The sequence below is a fragment of the Prionailurus viverrinus genome, chromosome C1, assembly GCF_022837055.1.
Source record: "Prionailurus viverrinus isolate Anna chromosome C1, UM_Priviv_1.0, whole genome shotgun sequence".
Lineage (NCBI taxonomy): Eukaryota > Metazoa > Chordata > Mammalia > Carnivora > Felidae > Prionailurus > Prionailurus viverrinus.
In genome coordinates, this window is record NC_062568.1 from 168,750,450 (window position 1) to 168,776,500 (window position 26,051).

The 26,051-nt window shown below is 48.1% G+C and overlaps 1 protein-coding gene across 1 annotated transcript in view; it reads left to right on the forward strand.

Moving 5' to 3' along the window:
• The window catches only part of PLPP3 (phospholipid phosphatase 3), an 88,076-nt gene that overhangs the window by 47,172 nt on the left and 14,853 nt on the right, over positions 1-26,051 (forward strand). The window contains exons 3-5 of the mRNA XM_047870786.1: positions 14,094-14,374; positions 14,814-14,871; positions 25,737-25,913. Of these exons, the coding sequence (XP_047726742.1) occupies positions 14,094-14,374; positions 14,814-14,871; positions 25,737-25,913 (516 nt within the window). The remainder of the gene's footprint in view (positions 1-14,093; positions 14,375-14,813; positions 14,872-25,736; positions 25,914-26,051) is intronic.

Consider the following 26,051-nt stretch of genomic DNA (forward strand, 5'->3'; position numbering starts at 1 on the left):
AGCCGAGAAGGAAGGAAGCTAGAGTTAAACACACTACATGTGAATTGAGTGCTAGTATTCCCATTATACGAATGGAAAATCAGAAGCTCGAAGGGGTTAAGTGATAGGTTCAAAGTCTACAGCAAGTAAAAATTGGGGCTCAAGCCTATCCCTGGCTTATTTCAAAGCCCTGCTTCCATTTTGCAGGCGTGATTTCAAATGCAGAGTGGCTGTTCTATCCAAATTAATTGCTTAAGGGATCGGCATTTGTCTACTCATGCCTACTCTGGATCAGATGGAAGCTGCTGATGGTCCTGAGCCGCATTTCATGAAGTTTTTCTTTTGACTTCCCCACTCTGGGGGTTGGTTGTAAACTTTGAGACCCCTCTTTGTTTTTTAATAACATCGTAAACCAGGCACACAATCAACAGTTTGAAATTGGGGGGGGGGGAGGGGGGCTGGTAGAATTCTTTCCAACCTTTAAAATAAAAACAGTCCATTGGGCAATGCTCGTAGTTTCTTAAAGGTGCACTGAGGATCTTTGTGTTCAGAAACTGAGAGATATAAAATCTAATTTTACTGTTTGTTCCAAATGGACAGCGTGGGGTTGAGTTCTGTAGGAAGAATGGCTTTTCCTGGAAGAGAAGTTTGTCGTAGAAGGCACATAATTGTGCAGTATCGTCTACTAAGGTTTGAACAGGTGTTTTTGACACTCGGGAGGATCAGTTAATTGAGTGCTTTTAGGAAGCTGACTATAACCCAGGAGTGGTTAAGATAAGAATAGCACAGGGACAAAGTGTCACATGCCCTTTGCTCTTTCTACATGCAATTGTTCTTGGCTTCGGCTTGCCTAGTGGGACTGCTCCCAGACCCAGCACGGGAACGAGGCACTCTTCAGAGGCCGTGGCACCCCAGCTACGTGAATCAGGTGAATCGTGACTCTGTCCAGCCCTCGTTTTCCTTACCTGTGTTCAGATTCACTCATGGGCCTTGGTATAAGGATCAGATGCCATCATTCGTGGGAATGGACTTTGTAGCAGATGGACATGGGGTGCCAAAGTGGCTTTTCCGAGGGCTGTGCTTCTCGTCTGTTCTTCCTTCCTCAAGCAAAACTCCTGGTCAGCAGCTCTTTCCCTGCTGTCGGCCAAGACCAGCCCCTTCTTCCTCTTGAAATGCTAGCATTTCTGAAAAAAAAAATTCTGCTTTTAGGAGTTTAGTTTGGCTTGCTCTTCTCCTCATGTCATGTTGGTGTTTTAATTAAAAGCCTCCCTGACCTCCCAGGTTTCCTTGAAACGGTCAGTCGTGCGCAGTGACCTTGGTTATAGGATGAGCAACGGCATTGCTTCCACATCCCATACGGTGTCAGCAAAATAGGTTTGGATAGTGCTTTCCTCTAGTTCTCCGTGCTCCTCCCACCCACCCCCTCCGAAACCCAAAACAAAACAGGCAAAACAGATAATAATTAGTGTCCTTCGTTAGGTGCCACTGTGTGCCATAGAAACCTACAAACTGTGTTCAAGCATTTCACCCGTGCGGAAACCCTGACAGCTAGGTAACCTGCCTCCATATAGTCTGGAGTTAAAGGCATGTGCTCCGGTGCCTCTCTGAACTCCCGCTGGGCAGTGTGTATGCTGCAAGTGAATTAACCCCGCTGAGCCTCAGTACGCCCATCTGTTGAATGGAGATAATATATCTCCTTATTAAGGTTTTTAGAATTAAATGAGATGATGCATGTAAGGTAACTCAGTGCTTGGCGCCTGGGGCATCCTCGATAAATGTTAACTGTTTTCATTATAAATGACTAAACAGTCAAAAAGTGGTGGAGTGACTTTGCAAAGACCTCATGTCTAATAAAAATAGAATCAGGAAAGGAACGCCAGCCTTGGGACCCATCCTGCCGCTCCCGCTCTTTCCTTGTAGTTAATTCACTAAAACCCAGATCTCTTGACTCTTCCTCCCGTGCTCTTTGCAAAAGGACCTTTACCTCTGGATCCAGCTGGGGGCATGTGTGAGATGTGGGCTCATAACGAGGTCTGCTTACCCACTTCCCTGCCATTAAGTACTAGAGTACTCATGGAAATAAGCAGAGGCAAGACCTCAGAGGAGAAATGAGTAATTCACTTTAGTGCACCCGATTCTGGAAAAGCTATATACAGCTTAAATTAAACAACAACAACACGTTTCCCACTTCCCCATCATGACTGGTCACAGAGCCTGGCTGCCTCCATCCAGGATCTGCTTCTGATCAGAGGGCGTGAGTGACAGGGAGGGTGGGGGTGGGGGTGGGGAACCCGGTCTGGAAATCTAATCATCTTGATATTTGCTGCCCGGGCCTTCTCCTGCCGACCTCAGGTTTGTTTAAAACAACAAGAGAATCCTTGGCTGACTTGCACGCCCCTGCTCCAGTCTGAGTGTCCCCACAGCAAAGGAGTGGGGTGGCGGTGCCGTTTCAAATGTGACCGGGAGGTGCAAATCATCAGAAGTTATAGAGAAAGCAGACACCTTTCGATGGCAGGAGATATGGAAAAATCTAGTCGCTTTGACTTCTTTTTCAGATGTATCTCAGATTCTGGAATTATAGCATAATAGGAATTCCTTCCAAATCCGCGAAGCAGCGGTTCCTATCTCTGCCTTGTAAAGGTTTAATGACTCTAGCAGCAGAGAGATTAGGAGCAAAAACAGTGAAGTATCACCCCCTACCTAGCCTCCTCTCAATTTGCCTTGTACCGCACTATGAAGAGTATCAGGGGCGAAGATTTTAATATGGAAAAATGCTCAGTATTCTTTTTAAATCAGCATGGGCTCAGGGCTTGCTTTGGTCAGGCCCTGAAAGTGGTTTATATAGCTTCTTAGCATCTAGGACTTGATGTGTGAATGAGTCACGGGTGAATCCCCTTCTCCCTCTGGCCATATAAATTTGACTTTTCCTCTCAGATCCCATTGAATGGGACTTCTGTAATAATACTCCTAACTAGAGAAAGAGCTCAGACTTTGGCATCATCTGGTTTAGGTTTATGTCCTAACTTTTGTGCTGATTATTGATTGTCAGACCCCTTTGGAAAAGAACTATACCTTCCTTTCCTGTAAGATGGTGACAGTAGCTCCCCAACCCCCTAGGCTTTTCTGGAGGTCCAATCAAGTGACATTATGTGTGTCATTGGCGAGAATCCTCCTTGTCATTGCTGTAGTGTCATACAAGTAACAGAGTGCCCATTATGTGCACATTCCCTTATTTGCACCTGGTGGTGATTCTGGGAGGTTGACTGTTAAAGTTAAGGCCACTGGGGATCAAGGATATTAAGTGACTTTCCCATAACTACTTAGTGGCAGGGCCAGACCAGAGGTCCTCTGATTCACAGGTAAGGCTTTTAAAATAATAATAATGATAATGATAATGATAATAATAATAATAATAATAATAATAATAATAATAATAATATAAGGCACCATTGCTGCCTTATAAAGCCTGCCTGCCTGCCTGCCTTCCACATTCACTTGTCTAGCACCCCCGAAGTAGCAGGTGCTGGGGACCCGATGGTGAACCTGCTGCATCTCAAGCAGGCAAACAGCACCTTCAGTATTTCTGCCTGGTAATGTGATTTGTGTCGGGGTATTGTCTCCCCAGCTAGATGATAGGTCCCTGGAAGGCTGAGACCAGCCTTTTCTTCTTGCCCATGGTATGTATTAAATAAACCCCAGGCAGACATCTCCCTCTCCAGGAAACATTCCTTGGCTGCCTCCTTCCCCACCTTCCAAAGGTCCCAGAGATCCCTGGGCTGGCCTCTGTCTTTGCCGTTACTGTGTGCAACTGTCCTATCTTTTTCTCGGTGACCCCGTTAGCTGCAGCAGAGACAGGGAGCGGCCTGATCTGATTTTAAATTGCTAGTCTCTAGTGCAAGGCACAGACTGTGGTGCTCAATACGCGTTTGTAAAAATCACAAGCCATACGTTTTGGGCAGCAAATCAAAAGCATTAGGCCAGGAGATGTCAGAGGACCTAGGCAGCCGGGCAAAGTATTCCATTTGCTTCCCTAAAATCTTAAATACGGTCCCCGACGCACGCGGGAACGGGCTGTGTAGCACACGGCAGATGTCTTGCTGCAGAGACAAGAAGAAGAGCTTAATACCTCCAAGACTTGTTTATTCAGGATCGGGCTTCAGTGTGCCCACATCTGGACTTCATTACTTCCTCCCCACCCCTCCAACCCCTTTATCTGAGAGCACACTGCCAAGAAAACAAGGTTCCCCAAGATTGCCTCATTAAGGGTTAGTCGAGTTTTCAACTCTGCAAAAAGTGAAGTCGGGCTGGCCCAGCGGTGCCCCGGTAGGAGACCCGGTCCCCCAGTTTACAATCCACTAGGCCTGTGCAATTACCAGGACCACCCACAGAGAGTGGCCGCATGAATCCTTCCACTGTGTCGGTCCCTGATCAAATGGCACAGAGTTCTTCTGAGACCTTCTTATCCCTGAGGGGCTGGTGGCAGGGGGCATCTATTTGCAATTTAACAAACACGGGCATCGGGATTAGGATTTAGTTTGTCCCCTTCCACACACACACACACACACACACACAGTCCATGCTGTGGCACCAGTTTTTCCTCAGGCACATGTAGCTCTGAGGGGGTTAATGACCACTTGGAAAATGTCTCCAGTGTGCAAGTGGCTTTTCATTTGTCCATTAAAAACATTTTTTTTTGATGTTTATTAATTTTTGAGAGAGACACAGACAGAATGCGAATGGGTTGGGGTGGAGAGAGAGGGAGGCACAGAATCTGAAGCAGGCTGCAAGGCTCCGAGCTGTCAGCACAGAGCCCGACGCGGGGCTCAAAGTTGGAAACCGCGAGATCATGACCTGAGTCGAAGTCGGATGCTCAACCGACTGAGCCACCCAGGCGCCCCTCATTTGTCCATTTTAAATGATAATGCTCTGGAGGCCGAGAAGTCCATTCTGTGAATCATTGTCTGTTCGGGATTGGGGCAGAGAATCAGGTAACATTTACAAGCTATCTGATGGATGGGAAACTAATGCCTTATTTTAAATCCTCTTCTTTAGTTAGATGAGGTAGGTATTATTATTTATTTTTATTTTTATTTTTTTACGTTTATTTATTTTTGAGAGAGAGAGCATGCCCGGGGTAGGAGCAGAGAGAGGTGGGGACAGAGGATCTAAAGCGGGCTCTGCGCTGACAGGAGAGAGCCCTACGCGGGGCTCGAACTCGCAAACTGTGAGACCGTCAACCTGAGCCAAAGTCGGACGCTTAATCGGTTGAGCCACCTAGGTGCCCAGAGGTAGGTGTTATTTACCCTGTTTTACAAACGAAGGAGGGCACGGAGGCTCCCAAGGGAGAAGTGGCTAGTTTAAGGTTACTCTGTTTAGTGAATGAGGGAGCAGAAATGAGAACCCAGGTCTCTGTGGCTTCAGAGCCCAGTGCCTGAACTGACATTTATTCAAGGCCTGCTCTGCCAGGAGCTATGCTGGGTGCTCTTTATTTCAGTGAGCTGTAAAACCTTTTCGTTTCTGGGCTTGGGGAGCTCAGTGTATGGCGGAAGGCAAAACGTTGAGACCGCTAGGCAGACGGCCGCCTAAGATCCTCCCGTGGACGGTGTGCGATAGTGTTTTGGGCAAAGTGGCTTTTGCAGAAGGTGGTAACCTGCTGGGAGGGTGGATGTTGGGTGAGTCCCCCCTCCTTAGAACAAGCAGGCTTTGTGGTAGACACCTCGCCCTAGGACCCAGATGCTACCCTAGGGGTTTACGGTCTAAAGGGGAAGCCGGGCAACTACAAGACTGACAATACTGTTCCCCGCAGGGAGACTGAGGAGTTGGTCAGAGAACAGGACGGGGGCCAGAGCGCCCCCGGTGGTGCTGGTGGTGCTCCCCGGAACCGAGAGCTTCAAGGGTAAAACAGGCCAAAGGCTGTAGATGGTGTGATGTATAAATCAAGTGCTGCTGTGAAAATTCACAGGAAGATCGCTGAAGGTTACTTTTATGGGTCAAGACTGGGATCATCATTGTCCCCTTCATCATTCATTGGGCACTGGTCCCACTTAATCATCACCACAGCCCTTGAGCTCTTGGTATTGGCATCGTCCCTTTTTCACACATGAGGAAACTGAGGGCTACAGCGCTCTGTTGTCCAAGACCCATTAAGTGAAGAGAGCCGGAACTCTCCCCCATGCACTCGTTGATTGATGGAGCTCCGCCTTGAAGGGTGGGTGGGACTTCCATCAGAGATCCTGACCTTCTAGGCAGAAGGGCTTGCTTGGAGAACGAGAGGCTGGAACAATGGAGTGTTTTCAGGAAACGTAGAGCAACCCTGTTTGGCTGGAGAAATAAGAGTATCGGGGAGTAGATGGAGATAAGGTAGAAAAGGATCACAGCGAGATTGTGAAATTCCTTGAATGTCAAGGAGTTTTTACCCCAGTTAATCCGCTGGAGATTGTGATGAAAGCCTTTCAAGCTAGCTTCGTCAATTTTGCAGCCAAGGTGAGGAGGAGGCCTGAACCACGATGGGGCTGATGCAAGGGGGAGAGAGAGAGAGAGAGAGAGAGAGAGAGAGAGAGATATGAGACCCCTTGTAGAAGTAAGACGACCGGAATTGGAAGACCGTGCAACAGCCTACAGGGTCATGTCTTTGCAGTTATATGATGGTAACTTGAGCAGGAATAAGGGGAAGAGGAGGGAGGTTTGGGGAAAAAGTGGGAATGGGTGTGACAGACTGGGTTAGGTTGATGTACTGATACCATTGGTTTGATAACTGGTTGGGAGATTTGGCAGAAGACTGGAAGAAGGCTGACCACTGGGGTAAGGGGTAAGCTGAAAGTAGAGCTGGGGTGAGGGGGGGAAAAGAGAGAGGGAAGTGCCCTTTTGATGGTCGTCTTCACAGAGGTAATAACTGGAACTGTTGAAGCAGCAGAGATGAGGGCGGAAAGGCAAGGCTTCAACCCCAGGAAGACCCACGTTTATCTGGGAGAACCCTGAAGGGGAGCCTCTGGAAGGAGAAACGCATTTGAGAAATAGGAAGAAAAGCATGGTGGTGCGATATTCAGGAAGGTCAGGGGATTCAGTGTCAAAAAAGAGCATGAGATGGGCAGCAGGCAGTGCTACAGAAAAAACATTCAGGAGACCCTTACGCGGACAGGCAGAGCTAGCCATCTAGGACACCCGTGGCTTTGAGTCCCTGACTTTTGGGAAAATGACGATACTTCGCACTTCAAATTTTTTTTTTTTTTTTTTTACATTTATTTATTTTTGAGAGACAGAGAGAGACGGCGTGAGCAGGGGAGGGGCAGAGAGAGAGGGAGACACAGAATCCGAAGCAGGCTCCAAGCTCTGAGCTGTCGGCACAGAGCCCCACATGGGGCTCGAACTCGTCAACTGTGAGATCATGACCTGAACCCAAGTTGGGCGCTTAACCGACTGAGCCACCCAGGCACCCCTACGACGCTTTGCACTTCAGACTGCCTTCTTCCTAAGGCTTCTGGGCTTAGGGCAGCCACTGCTGATTTCCGCCATAGCTAGCTTCTGTGGCCTCTCTCTGGCCTCTTTGCTGTCTGTATTCTGGATATTGAAGTGTTGGCTTATCCACGGAGTCCAGAAACTCCACTGGTGGCCTTGGACAGAACTATGTGCTCAGTGCTTTTTCCAGTCTGCGAGGCACTACTCTTCCACCCAAGCAGGAGAAGCAGTGAAGATTAAATTTCTCATCATTTATTTCTAGTCATTAAAGATACTGCATTTTGTTGTCCTGGATGGAGCATCCAGCTTCAGAGAAAATCCAGCCACACTTCTGTCTCCGTCCCGCGAAGCGGGATCCAAATAACATTACCTTTTTCCTTTCGCTGGGGACTGAAAAAAAAATGATTCTCCCTTCTTTATTGTCCATCATCCAGTGTTTGTTGAATGAATCTATTCTTCTGGATGGAAAGAAGTTCACTAGTCTGCATAACTGAGATGTGAAGGAACAGGTTGGCCCTCTGTGGCTAGCAGGGGCTGAGGTGGGCAAGCGTTTGGCAAGATTACCTGACCTTCCCAGGTGTTCTAGCAGCACCTGTCTCACTGGAAACACAGACCCTGCCGCCTGCTGGGACATCTAAGAGAAAGCCAGCTTGACACCATCGGACAGGACCCAGGAGCTAGAATGAGGAGTCCAGGCTTCAGTGACAGTTCTGCCATTGCCTGATTTCTAAGGGTGGATTCCCTGGCCTCCCTGGCCTTCCCCATACTCACTTATAAGGTGTTAATAATAATTCAGTAATAGGATGTTGGGAGAAGCAGATAATGTAGTAGTTGTGAAAATGCTTTGTAAGCTATAAAGTGCTAGGCGAATATTATTATCCAAGCAGGTCAAAAAATAAGGAAGTTTGTCCTTCAAACTCGGCAGGGGAAGAAGATGAGTTCTCAGTCTCTAAAAGAGGTGTTTGTTGGGATGCTGTGCAAAAGTCTGACTTTTCTTGGGATAAGTTACAGAGTGGCCTGTGACAGATGACACGAACAATGCACTAGGCTTTCCCTTGCTGCCCTGGGTTGAGACTTCTGCTTTGTCCCCCTGAAAAAGACATCCTATGGATAAAGTGGTCAAAGCCAACATATCCATACACATGTTTTCTGGTTCTACTCTGGAGGGGTAGTACTTCCAAACTCTTCACTTTGGAATGTGCTTTTCCAAGGAGCTTTTGAAAGTATCTTAGAGAAGATATTTTCAGGGTGCCTGGGTGGCTCCGTCGGTTGAGCGTCCAACTTCATCTCAGGTCATGATCTCATGGTTTCGTGAGTTCGAGCCCCGTGTCAGGCTCTGCCCTGGCATCACAGAGCCTCTGCTTCTCTCTGTCCCTCCCCCACTCATGCTGTCTCTGTCTCTCTCAAAATAAATAAATAAACTTAAAAAAAAAAAGAAAAGATTTTCTACAAGTATTTGTTAATGTTGTGTTTCCTCTTCCCTAAGGGGAAGAGAAAAAAATTATAAGAGAGCTCTAGGCTTTTGACATACCACCTTCTTGCGTCCCTTGGCAATCCTACCAGGTAGATGTTATTGACGTTATTTTCATAGAGGAGGAGCCCTAAGCCCAGAGAGGCGAAGTCACTTGCCTAACGTAAGATGTGCTATTCAGGCTGAGGTTTTTCTGGCTCCAAAGTCAGTGCTGTTTTGACCACCCTGTGCTCTCTCTTTTCCAAAAAGTCAATGCTCTCCAGATTTCCTCTCTGGGACACTTCCGATATTGGTGAATATGTGGACAGTTGAGGTCTTTTACACCAGAAAGGAGAGGCGGAGAGGAGCTGTCTTGGAGTTGGGGACAAACCGTCACCGTGGTCGGGGGGCAAGCGCTGGTCGTTTTCTGTCTCCTTGTAGCTTTAGTTGCGATGCTTCCCCGCTTTATTAGTTTCCAGATTCTGTGCCAAGTGCTTTAAAAGGCAGGTAGGGGAGAATTCTCCTCTGCTGCCTGGCAGCTTGCCATTACCCCCGGAATCTGTTGCTTGCTGTTTCAGAAAGGGATCAACATTGAAGGCATTTTTCTCAGTAGTGAAATTTACATATCACAGCCTTGCTGACTGAAGCAGAAATGAGGGCTCCAGGGGCTGGAGTCTGGGGGTGGGGACAGAGCCTTTGTAGGGGGAGGGAAGAGCTTATTTTATTACCCGGGAATAAAAACATTGTGAGTAATGAATAAAGTCCGAAAGCAGTAAATCTGGAACTCCGGCGTTAGGTGTGTAACGTGTCGGAGAACAATTTAAGCCTTCGCCTCTTCGGCAGAGGTGAGGTATTCGGGCCGCCTTTCACAGCCCGAATTTCATTAAATGGCCTTTTAAGGGTTAGGATTACAAGAAGCCAAGTCCGGCTGGTTCATAATGATGATTTATGGCCGTGTTGTCGACTCCCCGACCCTTCTGTACAAGGGGATAGAGAAAATACATAATTTGTTGCTCATTAACTGTAAGATCTGTCAGGGCTGCCCCAGAAGCCATGTGGTCCTGGAGTCATGTGTCTGCTAAATGGCTTCAGCCTGGCCCTGTCCTTGAAAATACGCAGTTGCTGTTGGGCCGTGGAGATCGTTTTTAGTAACAATAGAAATACGGCTGATCCCCAACTTAGGAGGGTTTGACTTACAATTTTTCGACTTTACGGGGGTGCACAAGCAATACCCATTCAGTAGAAACCACACTTTGATTTTGAATTTTGATTTCTTTTTTTTCCTGGGCTAGTGATCCACGGTGCTGGGCACCAGCAGTGAGCCACGGCTCCCAGTCAGCCTTGCCAGCACGAGGGTAAACAGCCTGTACTCTTCACGTCATTCTGTGCCCGTGCAACCGTTCTGGTTTTCACTGTCAGTGCAATATTTAATAAATTACGTGAGCTGTTCTACACTTTATTGTAAAATAGACTCTTTGGTAGTGATTGCGCCCAAATGTAAGCCAACGAAAGTGTTCTGAGCACATTTAAGGTAGGCCAGGCGAAGCTGTGATGTTCAGTAGGTTAGGCGTGTTCAATGCATTTCTGACTTAGGATATTTTCCACTTAGGATGCGTTTATCGGGACATAATGCCATCATAGGTTGAGGAAGATCTGTAATCAAAAATTCTCTCAATACAGTGTGTTGTGAGTCTTTGAACTTAAATATCTGGGCTCTCCTTTTAGCTCTGTCACTTAGAAGCCTCAGAACCTTCAGGTTAGTGACTCTCCCTCAGTGCCTTACCATTCTCAGCTGCAGAATGGGTATAACTTCACAGAGCCGCAGATCAAATGAAACCAAAAAGTACGAAAGAAATGTAAAAGATTGCTGCCATTATTAGCATCGTTTTGAGGAATCTGAGGTGCCACGAAATGCCTTCTTTACCTCTTTCTCCTCCAGTGAGAGGAGGAAGCATTTTAACTGTGTGAGACACTGTGGCACCGAACCCAAAGTTTTCAAATGAAGGGATGTTAGCACTGGAATGAGTCCTTGAGTTGTAACCAAACCCTTTCTCCCTAAAGTGACTCAAGCACAGCGGTGAATCCCCTGAGATTAATCCGTAGATTTGTGTAAGAGATGCTGATTTGCAGTGAAAAGCTACGTGTTCTTTTTCAGCATCAAATAGGAAATCGGGCTCAAACCAGGCCAGCTTAGAGTTTCTTCATTTGTGGCCGCGGTATGGTTCAAGGAACTCAGGAGCCGTCCAAGGGCGGGGATTGTGCACGGGGCCTTGGTTCTGCTCCGTGCCCGTGGCATCATCTCGGAGGGAGTACCTTACCTCTGCTACTGCTGATTACCTTTGCTTGGTTAGGAGGGTCGTGGTGAAGGTAGTATGGGAGAGTTGAAAATAAATGTCATTGCACGGGCGCCGGGGTGTCTCAGTCGTTAAGCATCTGATTTTGGTTCGGGTCATGATCTCGCGGTTTGTGAGTTCGAGTCCCACCTCAGGTGAGTTCAAGCCCCGCTTCTGGTAAGCTCGTGCCCTGCTTCAGGTGAGCCCCGCTTCTCTCTCTCTCACTCCCTCTCTCTCTGCCCGTCGCTCACTTGCACCCCTCCCCCCCCCTTTCAAAAACAAGAAAATGTCATTGCAATGAGGAAGTGATAAATTACGGAGTCTAGTCTCCTCAATGGAGAAACTGGCTTATCTCAGGTTCACTCAGTGAGTAGAGACTCGCTCAGTGAGTAGAGAACGCTGGCTACCGACTCCTCCTGTAGTTTTCTTCTCCCTGCATCCAAAGTCATGTGAGCATCATTTATAAATAAAGAAGAAGAAAGAGCATGACGGTGGTAGTGAACATCTGGAACTTGTTAGCCTGTAAGGTTACACAGGGTAAAAGTATAAACAGGTTCAAAGGGGAGTTAGACCAGGAACCGTAGGAAAGAACGCTGGGTGGGGAGCTAGAACACCTGGGTCCAATCTTCAGTTGCGAGTTAATTTGGACCTCGGTTTCTTCCGTGTATAGGGGACCCTTTCATTTCTGACTTGCTGTGCTTCTCAGATTTTAATCTCTGCAACATGTTCTCAAAGGGCTTTTGGTAATATTTAGAGGATATTTCCAATTTTGCAATAAAACAACTGCGAAAACTGTGGTCCTGTTTCCATCCGTCCATTCGTTCAATCAGTAGTCTGAGCACCTCTGCGAGAGCAGGTACTTGTCCTGCCCCTCAGGGAATGCCTAAGCCAGGATTTTGCGTTGGACTGGCCTTTGACCGTCTCTCTTTATTGTAGAATCACACTCGGTGTGATGTGGGAACCAAAGTGTAGCACTTAGAAATAATCAGGTATTTATAAACACAGAATCGTTGTGTAAGCGTTAGCAGTGCTGGTGGCTGTTCTCGCTGCCACACCGGCTGGCCCCTGGGCCTGGCTGGCATCTCCCTGCCACCTGGCCATCCTCCCGCTAGACGTGGGAGCCCTTGAGAACTTGGATCAGATCCCCTACGTTGACCCCTTCCCCAGCGTTAAAAAAAAAAATAATGGGAGACGTTGAAAAGGAGTGCCCGGATATGTCAGTCTATTGCTTCCCTTGCGGTTGTGAACACGCCGTCTGTTCCCTGAAGCAGCAAGTGTGGCTCGTCACCCTGCCCTGGGAGGAATTGTGAAAGGAGCTTTGTGGTGTGTGATGAGTTGAACGTCGCTCTCCCTGGACTGTGGTTGCAATCAGGAAGTGGCCGGGGCTGTGCTATGGAGTTAAGACAAGAGCAGCAGGCTGTGTGGTGGGGCATCACCAAAGTGGGATCGGTCCTCTGCTGTGTAGGCATCAAGGGCATTTGCCTTACGGAGAGCAGGCTGGCCCCCCACTCCTAATATAAAACCAGGCAGTGTGACTTGATCTTGAGCTTCCACCGTACCTAACTCATGATTATTGTAGGCAGTTCATGAAATGAAGTGTATGAAAGCAATACCTAGTATGCAGTAGGTAATCAATAATTTTTCCCGGAGTGACAAACGTCCCCTAAGTATTAGGAGTAAACAAGGTGGGATGGTGAAAGGGTATGAAAATCCAGACTCATTGGCTGCCCTTTAGGATTGAGGAGATGGGAGACAATGTGCTGAGACTTGGAAATTTGCAAACACTGAAGGGCATTGTGTTAAAAGTTCCTTGGTTTGGGAGCGCCTGGGTGGCTCAGTCTGTTAAGTCAGACTCTTGATTTCGGCTCAGGTCATGGTCTCAGGGTTCATAGGATCGAGCTCTGTGTTGGGCTCTGTGCTGTCAGTGGATTCTCTCTTTCTCCCTCTCTCTCAGCCTTTCCTTCATTCTCTCTCTCTCTCTCTCTCAAAAATAAATACAAAAAAGTAACTCAATAAAGACAGCTAAAGAAACATGCCAACCAAATACAATGCTTAATAGTTAACTGGATTCTATTAAAAAAAAAAAAAGCTCCTTGGTTTGTAGAGCAGTATTCTTTTCATCACAGCATTCCTCTACAAAGGAAAATGAAAGAATCCCTTTCTACAACCCAGGTCGTTTCCCGTCCGTGTTACCAGATTGAAGCCAACAGCTCTGCAAAGGCCTGCAGCCTCCTCTCAAGGAGAAGGAGACTGAAGCTCGGAGAGGTTAAGTCATTGCTGAAGGACACCGGGCAGGTGGCAGAGCTGGGACTCACACCCAGGACATGGTCTTAGGCATCCACCCTCCTATAGAAGCCCCCACCACGGCTCAGTGTTGACACAAGGCTGGGATCCCTTACTCAAAAGCTCAGAATCCTGACATTTGCTCAGATCCTCTGACATCCTGGCCACCCTTGACCATGTCCTTGATTCTTCATCTATTTTTTTTTTTTTCCATATCTGGGTCCTTGTCTCTTTCTTTGTTTAAAAAAATACGTATATAATTTATATTATATATAATATTTATATTTTTTACATATCCATAATATTTATATTTTTACATATCATATGTGTTTATATATAAATATATTTAGTTGTAGATTTCTGCTGGGACTTTTTTTAAAAAGGAGAAAATGACCATGTTATTAGCACTTTGCTCTTTCCTCTCCTGCGTATTTCTGTCTGTATATTTCTTAAATAGAAAACTGGGATTTTTCTAGATTATAGCCTGCGATTACGTACTGAACGTTCTCTCGAGCCATGAAATATCCTTTACGGCATCCACTTTGATGACGGGTCTTGAGACCACCTAATTCCCCCCGTTGGCTTCCTTTCAGATCATCACTGGGGAGTTCTACCGTATCTACTACCTGAAGGAGAAGTCCCGGCCAGCGATTCAGAATCCCTATGTGGCAGCCCTCTACAAGCAGGTGGGCTGCTTCCTCTTCGGCTGTGCCATCAGCCAGTCCTTCACCGACATTGCCAAAGTCTCCATTGGGCGCCTGCGTCCTCACTTCTTGAACGTCTGCAACCCCGATTTCAGCCAGATCAACTGCTCCGAGGGCTACATCCAAAACTACAAATGCAGAGGGGACGACAGCAAAGTCCAAGAGGCCAGGTGAGTCACCACCTGCCGTGGCCACAGCGTGCCTGCTTTGACACGGGCAGCTCAGGGAGCACTTGCGAAGGCGCCTGCGACATGAGGTGCCAGGCTCAGTGCTGGGCTTTGGTTTCAGTGGGTGAATGAGGCATAGTCCCCATCCTTAAGGAACTCGGGGTCAGTTGATTTAGATGCATAGGTAAATAAGCAATTATGGTAGATTACTGGTAAGTCCACTCATTCATTCATTCATTCATTCATTCATTCATTTTTTTGCTTATTCATTCTTGGGTGCCTGCTAGGTTCTAGAAAACATGTCCCACGGACTGCCAAGGTGGCTAAACCAAACAAGACAGTGCTGGTCTCAAGGTCACGGTCTAGGGAGAGAAGAGGGACAGGCAGACATGTGTCAGGGATGTGCATATGGCCCTCTCATGGCCCTCTCTTGCTCTTGCAGGAAGTCCTTCTTCTCTGGCCACGCCTCCTTCTCCATGTACACTATGCTGTATTTGGTGGTAAGTACCTTCCTTCTGATTCCAATGGAGTGTACTATTGAGCCCCAGCTTAAAGCTCTTCTGTGCAGAGAGCCCTCAGAATAGTTAGGGATAGACCCCACTGTGAAATCCTTGAAAAAGAAGTTAGCTAGAAAAGTTAGGTTCCGTTTTGAGCTCTGCCACAGCGTTAGAAGTTGTTTTCCTTTCTAGGCTTTTCCCATTTGTCAAATAAAAATAATATTGATCATGGCTGCTTGATAAGGCTTGTGTGCCCTTTTTGAAATTATAAAGTGATAAAGACACTTGTGTAATATTTTATGGTAACGAGTACTGTCTTCTGACCATCTGTTTACTCAGTTGACCCTTCCAGGCACCCTGGTACTACTGTCTCCGTTGTGGGAAAGGATTACTAAATAAGGCTCCGAGAATTCAAGTCAGCTGTCAGAATTGACAGGCACTAGAACTGTTGCTCAAATGCAAACCCTGTCATCAAATTCCTAGTGTTCACCATGCCAGGCCTCTTCCATCCCCCGCTGATGGAAAGGCTTTAAAAATCATCAATATCCGACTACATAGAATGATTTCAAGTTTTTCAGAATACTTCTGCTCCATGAGCACACATCACCTCATGACAGCATGGCGAAGTATGAAATGTGTATCCCCACTGCTTGGAGCCAGAAACTAAGACCCAGGGAGGCTAAGCGGCATGTTGGGGGGGTCCCTCAGCTAGTGGTGGGGCCATGATCTGAACCCCTGTGGCCCTGTCTGCCCCGACTTCCTAGAGGTGCTGGGAAGGGACAGGTGAGTGCCCAGTTCTTCCCCAGCTGTTGCACAGACAGCAGCTGGTCTGTTTCTCTTTGCGAGTTAAAAAACGGTCCCCTGCCTCTCCTCTCCCCTTGAATGAGGCCCCTGTGCCAAGGCACTTCCTGCTTTCGGCCCCTTTGATGCAGAGCGAGAAGGCGCTGAGAGGTCAGACATAGCTCAGGGGAGCAAAAGCTGTTTGCAAAAGAACGTTTTGATTTTGACTTATTTAAAAAACATAATTAGGATTTGGAAAACCTAGCAGAAGGTTTTTTTTGTTTTGTTTCCCCCCTCCTCCCAAAACAATCCTTTCCAAGCCTGGAGGCCTCCCGGCTTCCCGTTACCTGGGATGCGGAGCTGAAAGGTGGGCCCCAACCTATGAAAACCTCAAACATGGATTTTGTTTATACATGAATCACACTCCCTCCATTCTTCATTTGTTGTTGTTTTGCTTTCGCTTGGCTTTTAGAAAGCTAATGTCGCGAAGATCTTTCGTTTCCTATTTCGTGTTTTTTTTTTTTTTTTGTATTCTATCCAGGTCTGGAAGCAGTTTTACAAATGTAATTTCAGTGTTTTGCAAAGGTGCTTGGAGGAGTGGGTCTCTGTTCATTTTTCTCATGTTCCTTCATTTTCTTCCAAGAGAAAAATACTGGGTAATTTTGAAACCAACTGTGTGCACTGTGTGCTCTAAGGCTGCCCAAAAGATAAAGGTGCTGACCTGTTTCTGGTGCCTTCTGTGTGCCAGGCACTGGGTCAAGCTCTCTCTCCCACACTGGTTCTCTCAATAACTCGATGAGATGCGTTTTGATTACCCTGTTTTAAGCTGAAAATAAACCAACCAACCTGATGCTAAGAAGTTTAGTAATAAAAGTTCTACCTCCAGGGGCGCCTGGGTGGCCCAGTCGGTTAAGCGTCTGACTTCGGCTCAGGTCATGATCTCACGGTTCGTGAGTTCGAGCCCCGTGTCGGGCTCTGTGCTGACAGCTCAGAGCCCAGAGCCTGCTTCGGATTCCGCGTCTCCCTCTCTCTCTGCCCCTCCCCCACTCGCACTCTGTCTCTGTCTCAAAATAAGTAAGCATTAAAAACAATAAAAGTTCTACCTCCTGTGAGAGGCAGAAAAGAGATTTGAAGGCTGGTCTCGATGCCACTAGGATCGCTGCCTGTTCTTTTCGTGATACTGCACTACAAACCCAAAACCAACCTCGTCAGGATAAAGTTAAAGAATATAAGCTCCCGACCCTAATTTCAATTTCCCCTGAAGGCGACCTGCCTTTCTTCAGAGCTGCCTTAATGGATGAGATGCCCCCCTCGCCCCCACCCTCCACCACCAGGATGATTACAGCTGGAGATCTCTGCAGGGGTGAGGAGTAAGGGGTAGTTCAGACTGGGTGTTTATTTGCATCTCTGAGGGAGGAAAAAAATTACAGTGCCTTTATGTTCCTGGAAAGAAGGAAGGGAAGGAGGGAGGGAGGAAGAGAAGAGCGTCCTTAGTCCGTCACGTCCCTCGCATCCTGCTACACGTGCACACACAGCCATGCGCGCATCACACGTTGAAGGACCCTTGCAAACAGACACAACTCGCGGACACCCACATATACAACATGGAAACACATAGCTCCATTTTTAGCTCCGAGGTTATCTTGCCCTAAGGCAACCTCTGAGGCTAAATTCCAAGGAGGACAGTGCTCATTCCCAGGGCTCTTCCTCTATGTGATGTCACACTGAAGTCTCAACCCTCTCTATGTCCAATTTGCAGAGGTTTCTAAAGCAAGTTAGAACACCACGGCTGCCCGTCAGGGTCAGCGGGAAATGCTGTAGTCGGCCAGAGCAGCCCTCAGACCCATCCCCCAGGGATGTGGAGCTTCCCAAAGTACTGGAGCTGGGCAAATGAGACCACAGGAGACCCTGGCCTCCCCCTCCCAGGGCAGCTTCCTTGGGGCCTTGGGGGAAAATCGCCTTTGAACCAGCTGGGTGTCGGCAGCATTGATGGCGTTTGCCCTCAAGGTCAGACAGACCTGGAAGATTCTGCCCTGGTGGTTACTAGCTCTGGAACCAGGCATTGCTCACTGAGCTTTGAAGCCTCGGTGTATTCCTCTGTAAAGTAGAGACAATAGTGTATTTTGCAGGGTTTTCGCCACTTCACTTCTTTAGGTCCCACGTTCTCCAGCTGTCCTATGAAAGAGTGGAATTAGATGGCATCTACTTACTTCTCAATCTCTGTGGCTCTCTTTGAAAGATGTTTGAACTACCCTAAACTCTGCAAGGGAAGATGGGAAGCCCTCGGGGGCAAACTTATGCCCTCATGGCCCTGGCGTTCAAAGAGAGGGGCGGACAGGAAGTACTCTAGGCCTGTTGACGGCAGCTGCCCTCTAGAGCCTCCCATGGCTTTGAAGGACACTCCGTATTAGGTTTTGATTTGTAAAATGGTTAGCTTGGAAAAACCATGCCCCAAACACCAAATTATCTCTGGGCATAGAAGCTTACAGATGAGGTTAAGGCATGTTAGTGATTAATGCAGATTCTAATAAGAAAAACCCACAGCATGTATAAGCGCATGTGAAGCTTTCCTAGCCCGGAGTCCTGGCCCCAACCCCAGGGAACCACATCTGGACTGGCCCTGTACCCTCCACGGTCGGGGATTGAGGATAACTTGGCTTTCTGGATAAAACGCCTATACCAGCACAGGCACTAAACCATGTAGCAACCAGACACCCTGGTGTTTCTTGTGTTGTGCCAGCACCCTGCTACCTCCCGGGGCCCCTGACGTGCATCGGACGTGGGCCCTGCCCTCCAGGGACTCAACACGGTTTCGGCATTTGGCGTTCAGCGCATATTCAGTGGGTGGTTGTTACACACCAAACAGCGTGCTAGGGGGGTGGAATTATAGACATGGGGAAGTCGTGGTCACAGCCTTGGGGAGTTCAGTCTAGGGGAGCAAGGAGACAGTGACAGCGGTTGGGTATGCTGTGTGCTGGGGTGGGGGTGGGGGTGGGGGGTGGATGTGGGATCTTATGGAAGCTCGGGCTCGTGGCACCCCCAGACAGCCCAGAGCGGAGGGGCCAGAGCTGGGGAAGGGTTCCCGTAGGGTAAAGATGGGCAGATTGGAAGGACCACCCATGTGCAGGTGAAAAGGGGGACAATGGTTTGGGGGCTGCAGGTTTTCATTTCGGTCTAGCTGGGGTGGCTGGTAGGGGAGGAAGCAGGGGCGGGAGGGCGCAGTGAAAGCTGAGAGGACCTTTGGGACCAGCCACCCCAGCTCCTCCTTCTCCAGTCCAGAGCAGGCAGCAAGTTGGTGGTGAGGCCTTTCCCTTGTTGCTGCGCTCCCCTCCCCAAACGTGAACCTTGGCCGCTTGCCTTTTTCAGGGTCAGAGAAGCCTTTCCTGCCTCCTTTCTGCAATACTCCCTGACTCCCCTGTGACTCCCTGACTCCCCTGCCCCCCTCCCCCGACCAGTTTCTCACCATCTGACATACTATATATTCTTCGCTTCTTTGTTTATCTCTGCCGGATAAATTGTAAGCTTCATGAGGGAGACGTTTTTGTCTCTTGACTCACTCTTGCAGCCCACTGCCCCAAACAGCGTCTGACACTTAGTTGCAATGAATATTTGACGAGTGAGTGAATGAATCAATCTCAGGGCTTCAACATTCCCAGGCCATGCTTCTTTCCGTTCCATGCAGATTTTGTTCCTCTCCTCATTGATTTGTTCCTCTCCTCATTGAATTGATCGATCGTGAAGGACCTATGTGGTGTAAGGAAGGCCTCTGCTGCCTCTTTGCTGAACTGTTTATGCACTGGCTCTTTACTGCAGTGCCCATGAGAAATGTTGATGTGTCAAAGGGTTTGTCGGATACCAAGGAAACAGGGAAGCGGCCGTCCTCTGACTGCCATGTTCCCTGGCCTGTGGTTGTTAGTCATTGAGGTTTTGTTCAGTGTGTTTAGAATCCTGGAGCGGTGGGGTCTGGTATGCCCACGAGACATGCCCACAGATCCTGGGAGTTTCTGGTGAAACCCCTTGTAGGGACAAGATGGCTGTTTGTAAGGGGAATAAACCACTGTACCAAATGTTTTCCAAACTCTTCCCCACCCCCATCTACATCCATCCATCCAACCAGCCTTCTGTCCATCTGCCCAGCCATCAGTCTGTCCATCCATTCAGCCAGCCAGCAGTTTCTGAGCCAGACCTTGTGTGAGCACCTGAGGACACGAAGAGACCTCATATTTGGTGTGGAAGTCCTGAAAGGTAGAGTCTCAGAACAGTTGGATGAGGTCCCCAATTCGGGTGGACTGAGGCACGGAGCCCCAAGGGAAGGGCTGTGACCTCCACTCTGAGGCTCACTGACTCAGTTCACAGGGTCTCCTTAGCTTATGATCAGGTCAGAGATTCTAATACCCTGACTCTTCCAAAAGCTGTGTACTTGTGCTTTGACATGGGCCTTGTAAAAGTATATGACTGCAGGAGTGTTCAGATGTTCCCTGTAGGTTGTCCTTAAGTCCACGACAAGCGGGTAGTCCCCTCAAATTGCTTTTCTCCCAAGACAAATCCAGTATAAAAGACCGTTACTTTGTGTGGAGAGCACTTATTTCCTCAAAGGAAGCCAGGCTCTGTGGTTAGATCTCAGTCTTAGAAAAAGACACATCTCACTCAGTGTAAATCGTGGCTCTTTGTTACCTTGAGCAAGTGACAGGGCCTTTTGGCCTTGATCTCTTCATCTGAAAAATGGGCACAATGGTGGTATCTACCCAACAGGATGATTGTGATAGTTGCAGGTGAGGCCATTTAAAGCCCCGGCACTGTGTCTGAAACCGTGCTTGACAAATGGGGAGTGTATGTTTCTCCCCCTGATAGTGACAGAAAACAAGAGCTGATTCCCTTCTCAAGGAGGAGAAAAGTCGACTAAATATTCTTCTTTTGTCCTGAAAGTAGTCGAATAGCTTCCCAGAGAGAAATGCCCGTTCTGCACCACGTAGACAAATCACCAGGCACAGGCACCAGAGCCAGGCGTGAGCCGTGGAGGAGCTGAGAGGAGGGAGAAAGTTTCTCCCTGTGGGTGTCAGTGATCTGGACCGACTTCCAGGAAGAGAGCATATGCAGGGACATAAGGAGGGACAAAAGCCTCCTTTTCACTCTGAGCAGAGCAGTCCCAAGAGCAATGGAAATGAAGTAAGAGGACAGTACCGACCTGTTTCACCAGTATGCAAATCATGTAATGAAACACAAATGACTTCGCAAGAAGGAGCGTGACTCACCCCACATGTGACTCGGCTGGTTCAGACCAGAGGAGCCAGCTTGAGTTCAGCCAGACCTCTCTAAAGAGTTTTTGTTGAATTCCACAGGACCCCAGTTTGGGAGCTAGGACCAGGAAGGAGAAGAGAACTCCATTTAGGGAGTGAGTTGGGTGTGCCAGGGACTTCCACATACATCATTTTGGGGATGGGGGTTCACAGGCAGACATAGTCCTTTCTGTTGTAAGCTACCTGTCTACAATCAGCAGTGTTATTTTAGCAATTGGGGAGAAAAATCTTAGTCAAAGAATGAGATTTAATTTAAAAAAATTTTTTTTTTTTACATTTAATTCCTTTTTGAGAGAGAGAGAGAGAGGGAGAGAGAGAGAGAGAGAGAGAGAGAGAGAGAGAGAGAGAGATGGAGCATCAGCGGGGGAGAGGCAGAGAGAGCGGAAGACACAGAATCCGAAGCAGGCTCCAGGCTCTGAGCTGTCAGCACAGAGCCCGACGCGGGGCTCGAACCCACTAACCGGGAGATCATGACCTGAGCCAAAGTAGGACACCCAACTGACTGAGCCACCCAGGCGCCCCAAGATTTAATTTTTAATGTGAACATATTCTTTTTGCATGGAGGAACTTATTTTTTAATCATGTTTCTCTCTTTCACAATTTTGAACAGATGTACACGATATGTGTTGGAGGTTTTTTTTTTTAATGAACAAAACCCCTTACTCTGTAAGAGAAAGCAGAAATTTCAGAGAAGCAGAGTGACTGGTTCAGGGTCCCCCAGCTGGCCTGGAGCAGAGAAGAGATTCAAGTTTGGTTTTGCTCTGATTGCAAATCAGACACTTTTCTGCAGTGTCACACTGATGGTTAGAAGTGGATTCTCCCAGCCCAGAGGTCTTCACACAGAAGGGGAAGTAAAGACAGATCGGTCAGGACCTCAGGGCTGCTGACCACGAGGAGAGATCAAGGTGATTCAGCCTTTCTGGTTTTGTCCAACTCTGCCTATGTCTTTGCTAATTACTCGTTCAGGGTGCCTGGGACTTTGCTGAAGCCCCTGCAGAAATTCTGATTCCGGGCAAGTCTCCTTGCTGTTTGGTCTAGGACAGGGGCCATGGGAGTGTTGTGGTCAGAAGTGTGACTTCCTCCCGTGGAATGGCAGTGAACGCAGCCTCTTGCCCCACTGGACTGTTCCAGGCTCAGGTTTCCGAGAGCAGGAGAACTGGGCTATGAACCGGCAGAAGCTAATCCATTTAGCGGCAGGGTTGCTGGGGCATGGAGGGACTTACCAGGTCCTTCGGTCAGCCTCCAAGCCTGTTGTAACAGCTTCTCAAATCAGAATTAGCCACAAGGTGGAAGGTGATTGTGCAACCTTTTGCTTTGGTAATCTACTTGTTTTGGCGAAATCCCTCATCGCCAGCGAGTAAATGGCATTCACCGACGTAAAGGGTTGACACAGGTTTCTGAAGAGTGCCTTGAGTTCCCGTGTCACGCCACGCAGGGTCCTCTGTGTCCCATTCGATCCCGGCAACCCTGAGAGGGAGATAGTGTTGTACCTGTTCCACAGATGAGAAGTTGGGGCCCACCCACTTAGGAGGTGACAGAGCCAGGAATGGAGTTGGGGACGCTTCACCCCAAAATTCCCGGTGCCGCCGCCGCTGTGCTTTCCCCCTGCAGCCCCAGCTGCAGACCCCAGGATCAGCCCTGAGGCCTTGAGCCATTCGTGGGTAAAATGTGTTGGTTACCGATGGGAGCGGAGGAGCAAGCTTCAGCGCACTGCCGGCCAGTCCACGTCTGACTGCTTCCCAAAGGGATTCTTTTCCTGTGGCCCCTACTCCTTTTTCATTCATAAGCACTCCCTTCCTGAAGCTCTCCTGATGACTGGTCTCTTCCTCTCTCTTCAAGTTCCTCTGGTGTATTTATTTTTTTTCTTTTCGTGAGCTCCAGTATCTGAGTCAGTAGAAGGGGAGATGTGGGCCGTGTCCGGTTGGGAAACCCACCCTTCCTCTGGCCCACCCTCATTTCCAAGGCCCATGACCTAAACTGCATGGGGAGGGAGAAGCCCTGGAGGATTCTTTTTTTTTTTTTTTTTCAACGTTTATTTATTTTTGGGACAGAGAGAGACAGAGCTTGAACGGGGGAGGGGCAGAGAGAGAGGGAGACACAGAATCGGAAGCAGGCTCCAGGCTCTGAGCCATCAGCCCAGAGCCTGACGCGGGGCTCGAACTCACAGACCGCGAGATCGTGACCTGGCTGAAGTCGGACGCTTAACCGACTGCGCCACCCAGGTGCCTCCCTGGAGGATTCTAAAGAAGCATTTTCTGAGGATCTGCAGACTTTTCAGTTGAGGGAAATGAGAAAATCTCAGGGCCGGGTTAAGAAATGTGGTTAGAGGGGTGCCTGGGTGGCTCAGTCGGTTAAGCGTCCGACTTCGGCTCAGGTCATGATCTCGCGGTCCGTGAGTTCGAGCCCTGCGTCGGGCTCTGGGCTGATGGCTCAGAGCCTGGAGCCTGCTTCAGATCCTGTGTCTTCCTCTGTCTCTGCCCCTCCCCCGTTCATGCTCTGTCTCAAAAATAAATAAAAACGTTAAAAAAAATTAAAAAAAAAATTTTTTTAAATAAAAAAAAAAAAAAAAGAAATGTGGTTAGAGAATAAAATCTGTGTCTTGAGCAGAACTTGGTGCCAGGCACCTCTACCGTAGCAGCCACCTGTACTACAGCCTGAGAGATAGTGGCTGTTCCACTTATTTTCTTTGTGAGAAAACTCAAGGCTCAGTGAGATTTTCCTTTTTTTTTTTTTTTTTTTATGTTTTATTTATTTGGAGAGAGAGAGCATGAGTGTGAGCAGGGGAAGGGCAGAGAGAGAGGGAGACACAGAATCCGAAGCAGGCTCCACACTGTCAGCACAGAGCCCAGCGCAGGGCTCGAACCCACCACCTGTGAGATCATGACCTGAGCCAAAATCAAGAGTCCCGACGCTTAACGGACTAAGGCACCCAGGCGCCCCATTACCTCTTCTTGTAGATTTTCAACTGTTTATTTTTTATATACGAGAAACTGTTGATCTTTATCACTTGTTCAACCGTGCCCATCAGTGCATTCTTTATTATTTCTCATTCGTTATTCTTAGATTGCCCAATAACGCATTCATAGCATTTCATAATGATTATAGAGTTGCCTGCTGTTTTCTTGGCCTGGGTTTTAAAATTGTCTTTCCGGTTAGTTGTGGATTCAGTGCTGGCCAACTTTCCCGCCCTGTCAGGGCTGGCTCTGGAATCTTCCACCCTTCTTTCTCCTCAGGACCAGCCAGTGGCTTGCTCCTTCCTGACCACCAGGAGGAAGGTGTCCCTTTGTCTCCGGCAGGGCAGAGTCCCATCCCTGCCGTCCCAGGTCCATCTTTGGGCCATCGGCTCCTCCCCTGTGCTCTCTTCCCCTTTCTCCTGGTCTCCCCCTGCGCTTGCCTTTGATTTGTCTTCGGAAGTTCCCCTTGTCCACTTGCCTTTTCCCCTTCATTTCCCAAGTTCCCACAGGAACCTGGGAAGTAGGTTGTGCCCAGAGGTTAGAACGGAAACTGCAGCCAGATAACTCCAAGGGACAATGCTCAGTTGACGTCATTTCTTTGCCTCGGCCAGAGGTGGTTTTTTTCTTTCTTCCATTTTTCTTCAGGTTACTCTTCTACTCCACCCAGCCCAGTGTCTGTCAACCTCTGTGTGAAAGCTCCCTGGCATTGTCTGGTTGGTTTATGTGTTTCCTTTATATTCAAGCTCAAAAATCCATAGTTAGACTTAGACACTTGGTCTTTGGTAGGGTTGCTTTGTTTTGAAGCAGAAGCATCCCCTTGTGACTATCTTGATAACCTCTCCTATCGATCCTGCATTTATTTCCAACACGATCCTAAGAGGCGAGTCATGTAGGGACTGTACAGTCATATCTCCAGGAATACACACAGATGTGTGAAATGAGTTGTCACGGGTTGCAGAAAAGAAAGCTTTCCTACCCTGGTTAGTATTCTTTAGTGAGTTTCAATCAAACTTCAAATCTTCAAAAGAAGATGATGAAAAGAAACTAGTGAACTTTTAGGAAGTGTCCAGTGTGGTCCAGGCTGTGGATTCTTTTTTTTTTTTTTTCTTTTTAAGTTTATTTATTTATTTTGAGAGAGAAAGAGCATGTGTGCACATAAGTGGGGCAGGGGAGGAAAGGGGGGAGAGAGAAAAATCCCAAGCAGTCTCTGCATCGCCAGCATCGAGCCCGACGCGGGGCTGGAACCCACAAACCGTGAGATCATGACCTGAACTGAAGTCAGACACTTAACCAATTGAGCCAGCCAGGCGCCCCCAGGCTGTGTATTCTAAGGCATTCCTTGCTGTCTCCATTTTAATTCTTTCTTTCTTTCTTTCTTTCTTTCTTTCTTTCTTTCTTTCTCTTTCTCTCTTTCTTTCTTCCTTCCTTCCTTCCTTTCTCTCTCTTTCTTTTTCTTTCTTTCTTTCTTTCTTTCTTTCTTTCTTTCTTTCTCTTTCTCTCTTTCTTCCTTCCTTCCTTCCTTCCTTCCTTTCTCTCTCTTCCTCTTTCTTTCTTTCTTTCTTTCTTTCTTTCTTTCTTTCTTTCTTTCTCTTTCTCTCTTCCTTCCTTCCTCTTTCTTTCTTTCTTTCTTTCTTTCTTTCTTTCTTTCTTCCATCCATCCATATGGGAGCTGAGGCTCAAGGCTTAAATAACTGGCTTGAGGTCATATCCAAGCTGAATGCTTTTTGTAAAACATGCCACCTGAGGTCCAGATGGGTCCATTTAACGGAAGTGTAGTGTGTGTCCTCGTGGTGTTCTAATGCACTGAGCTTCTGTTCATTTTCTCTCCTCTGTCCAGCTCTACCTTCAGGCCCGCTTCACTTGGCGAGGGGCCCGCCTGCTCCGGCCCCTCCTGCAGTTCACCCTGATCATGATGGCCTTTTACACAGGACTGTCACGTGTGTCCGACCACAAGCACCATCCCAGCGATGTGCTTGCAGGATTTGCTCAAGGAGCCCTGGTGGCCTGCTGCATAGTGAGTAGCATCGTATTCTTACTACACACGCAGAGCCCCACACCGCCTGCTTGTTAAATGTTTCCAGCTCAGTGACCAAAGCTAGGGAGCTCTCAATCCTTTTTTCTGCTTGGTGTATAAAGAGTCACCCCGCCCCGG